Source organism: Onychomys torridus, chromosome 5, assembly GCF_903995425.1.
Source record: "Onychomys torridus chromosome 5, mOncTor1.1, whole genome shotgun sequence".
Classification (NCBI taxonomy): domain Eukaryota; kingdom Metazoa; phylum Chordata; class Mammalia; order Rodentia; family Cricetidae; genus Onychomys; species Onychomys torridus.
The window spans coordinates 12,027,602-12,031,433 of record NC_050447.1 but is presented as its reverse complement, the minus strand read 5'-3'; the positions used below and the strand labels follow the sequence as shown (position 1 = coordinate 12,031,433).

General features: G+C 57.3%; 1 protein-coding gene across 1 annotated transcript; it reads right to left on the bottom strand.

The window, feature by feature from the left end:
- Positions 1–547: 547 nt before the first annotated feature.
- Positions 548–3,410, bottom strand: Klf1 (Kruppel like factor 1). Its single transcript, XM_036186930.1, has 3 exons — positions 3,270–3,410; positions 1,824–2,643; positions 548–723 (listed from the first exon to the last, which is right to left on the bottom strand). Exons 1-3 carry the CDS (start codon positions 3,408–3,410, stop codon positions 548–550), a joined length of 1,137 nt encoding a protein of 378 aa, XP_036042823.1.
- Between the last annotated feature and the right edge of the window lie 422 nt (positions 3,411–3,832).

Below are 3,832 nucleotides of genomic sequence, written 5' to 3'. Positions count from 1 at the left end.
ACAACAGGTGACAGGATCTGTAGCCTGATCTTGAGGGAGGAGAAGGGCTACAAAGATTGCACTGCATGGGGGGTGTCATCAGAAATGAATGAGTTTTAGGAGGTTTAGGAGGTGTGTACAGATGAGTGTATCACCTACTGGGGGCTCAGTGTTCCTCCTAATTCCCAGCCCCATATTACAGTGAGGTCAACACTGGTTTTTTATGGGAGAATTTTATAGTGCCCATAGCAATCCCAGCTGATAGTGTGGAGGCCCCTTCTAGACCTTGGGAAGTCTCACCTACTCCACCTCCAAGACTCAGGCTCACTCCTGCACAGGTCTAAGGGTCCATCTGAGTTGATTTATTTGGTAGTCTGTCTTGATGGATCTGGGGGGCCATCAGATGTGGCTCCCTGAGGAAGGGTAAGGATCCTGTTGAAGGCTCCTTTGGCTCAGTTCTTGATCTGGGTAGATCTGTAAGGCGATATGTCCAATAATGGCTGTCCTTTGGAAGACAATCTTTGGATCCACTCTTACTTCATTCCCAGTCTCTGTGCAGGATCGGAGCTTAGAGGTGGCGCTTCATGTGCAAAGCTAGGTGGTCAGAGCGCGAAAAAGCACGTGGGCAGAGTCCGCAGCAGAAGGGTCGCTGGCCAGTGTGCTTCCGGTAGTGGCGCGTCAGCTCGTCAGAGCGAGCGAACCTCCAGCCGCAGCCATCCCAGGAGCAGGCATAAGGTTTCTCTCCTGAAGGACAGGGAGTTGTGAGCTCCAGTTTGCACACTTGATGAGGCAGAGCCAGGCCTAAGGTTACTTATCTAGCTTGCGCAGCTGAAGAATGGCACACAGTCCTGCCCTCTATGACCCTGACTCTTTTCTGTACCTGCACCTGCAGTCCTGTGGTTTTCTCATTTCCGGTCTCCTATCCCACTTCCTAAATTCTAGTTCTCTGCCAGAGACCTTATGTGGCCGCATCGTCGTTCTTTGTTCTCAGCGTTCCAGCTGTCCCATGCACTGGCAGAGCCTCCTGCTCACGTCCAGTCTTGCCTCCGAACTTGGTCCAAGCCCTCAGGTTCCCCGTGTCCAATGCCCTGTCTCTAGTGATTCCCCTTTATACACCTGGTGCGTGCCCTACCGCGCTCGGGAGGCGCACAGCTGTTTTCCACTCCTGTCACGACCCTGTTTCTCTTCCTGTCCCCTGCCTCCCAGCGTTTTCTTCTTTTTTTTCCCCCCGGCCCGCTTTGTGTCTGGGACCTCCATCAGTTGCCCGTGAGACTGATTCCACCTCCGGATCCCAGACGCTTCCAACCAGAGCATCCTGTGAATACTGGGTATACGCTGAGTTCTGGCATTCCAAGCTAGTGCCCTCCTCGGGGGTCGCCCCTCTAGTTCCCTCCTTCTTGCTTACTCTCATCCCGCTTTCTGCTCTTCAGCCCATCTCTAACCCAGGTCATACACATCAGCTTCTAACCCTGAAGCCCCCGAAATATTCCCCAGGTCCCCTGTCTACACCTATCTGTCTGTCTGTCTGTCTGTCTGTCTGTCTGTCTGTTATTGAGAAAGGATATTACTGTGTAGCCCTGGCTGCTGGAACTCGCTATAATAGACCAGGTTAGTCTAGAAGTGACTGATACCCACCTGCCTCTGCCTCCTGAGTGCTGGGATTCGCTCGGCCCCATTTGGGTCTAGAATTGTCCCTATAGACTTTAGCCAGTGTCTCAGGGACCCACTTCGGGCCCCTAGCTCTGGGGTCACTTTTAGCCACGCCCTGACCCCCTCTGACCATCACCCCTTTCGCTCGCTTCCGGCTCCCGGGTCCGCCCCCACCCGCTGGTCTCCGCCCTTACCTGTGTGCGTGCGCAGGTGCGCCTTCAGATGCGAGCTCTTGGTGTAGCTCTTTCCGCAGCCCGGGTGCCCGCAGGTGTGTGCCGCTTGCCTCTTTCGTGCCAAAACTCGCCGGCTGCGCTTGGGCGGTGCGGCTCCCGGGGACAAGCCTGCGTCTCCCGCGAGCGCTGAGGCCCCCAGTTCTGTGCCCACCTCACCGGGTCCCAGACAATTCAGGAAGGAAGGGGGCGCGGCGGGGCCAGCAGACGGCACCGTGAGCCCGCGAAAGAGCTGAAAATGCCCTTGGTACTGTGGCGCGGGGTACAGGGTGGGGTACCCTGACAGCAGCCCATAGGGGGCGCTGGGGGCCGCGGGCACCGCGAGCCCAGCCCGCGGGAAGAACCCGCTTGCGGAGCCCGCTCGCGAATCGGAGAACGCTGGCTGCACCTTGGGCGCGGATCCCGGGGCCAGGTCAGGGGCCACGAAGGGCTCAGGGACTGGGGTTCGCGGGGCGGAGTGCGCCCAGCCCGAGTGCTCTTCGGAGCCTAAAGACCCGGCCACCAACCCTGGGCCACCAGCATAGACGCCCAGAGCCTCGGGCGGCGCGTACTGTGCCACCGGGCCCCCGCTGGGCGCCAGAGCACAGGTCCGGGGAGTGGCTGGCGGCTCGGGACCTGGGAAGTTGGTAAGGAAAAGATCCGGATCCCAGGCACAGGTCACATCCCTCTCATCGTCCTCGTCCTGTCCGGGAGGGGCCTGCGATTTCACACTCACGTGAAGGGATGGCCCCATGAGATCCGGGGGACCCGGGCCCAAATCCTGTGTCTCGTCAGGGCGCCACCACTGCGGGAGGGAGCGCACTGCTTGAATGGTAGGCACCCGGTACCTGGCTCTGATGCAGGCCCGGGTGGAAACACCGTTGGGGCAGGTTGGTTCGAGGGGTTTACGTGCCTATCACTTCCCCGACACTGTTCCCCTAACCCCCTTCTCAGCTCCAGACAAGCCCATTAGGTCTGGCTAGAGATAGATAAGACACTTACCACGAAGAGCATTCATGATGGGGGAAGGGGTTGCAGAATTCAGAACGGGAGGCAAAGGGGCAGCCTTAGCTCCGTTTCCCCTAGCCCTTCTCTGCCTTTTCACATCTCCCAACAAGACTAAATCTCAAAGCCTGGAAATCCCAGGACACTTCTATCTGGGACTTTGTCTCTCTGAGCCTAGACTCTTAAGGCATTGGGCTCAGAACTCAGCTTCCAATTACAGAAACAGGCCTCATCTTGATCTCAGACCCCTAGAACAGCACCCTAGCCAGGCTCAGGGACACACACACACACACACACACACACACACACACACACACACACACCAAAAAACTCAAGCAGAGGAGAGTACTAAAGTAAGAGGGAAGCCCGACCCCAAGCACTGTGCCCTAGGTCACAGCAAGACCACCTGCCCCCCATTGGCCCCACCTTGAGGAAGTCCTCTTGGGGGTCCAGGAACTGGCCCAGGGTGGTCAGCGTACTGATGGAGGGTAAGGCAGTCTCAGCTGTGGCCATGGCTGGCTGGTGTCCACCCTGGGCCTCAGGCCTCTTCTCTCTCTTCTGCCTCATGGGCTGTGAGGCTTGGAGGTCTCCTGTCTGCCCTCGTCTGATTGGCTGTCTTCCCTGATAAGAAAGTCAGGCAAGGCAGGGTGGTGGTGGTGGTGATGTGTGTGTCATTTTCAAGGGAACAGACCTCACCTTGGCCTTTTTGGGAACTGGTCCCTGAAAACCAATACTGTGTGTAAAATAAGTCAGAAGTCAAAGGGTAGGGCTCCAAAGTTTTGGGGTTCAGGTGAACTGTAAGGGCCTGATTCCCACTCACCCCCCAGAGAAATGAGAGGCCTCCTTGGTCTGGTCTCCTCTCTCTCCTTGGGGATGGTGTGCAGAAGCACAGACAGATTTCTTGGGAAAGATCTTTGGGACCCTTTGACCCCCATCTGGGATACTGCACCCCTTTACCCTCCCCAACAAACAGCACCAACGGTGCTGAT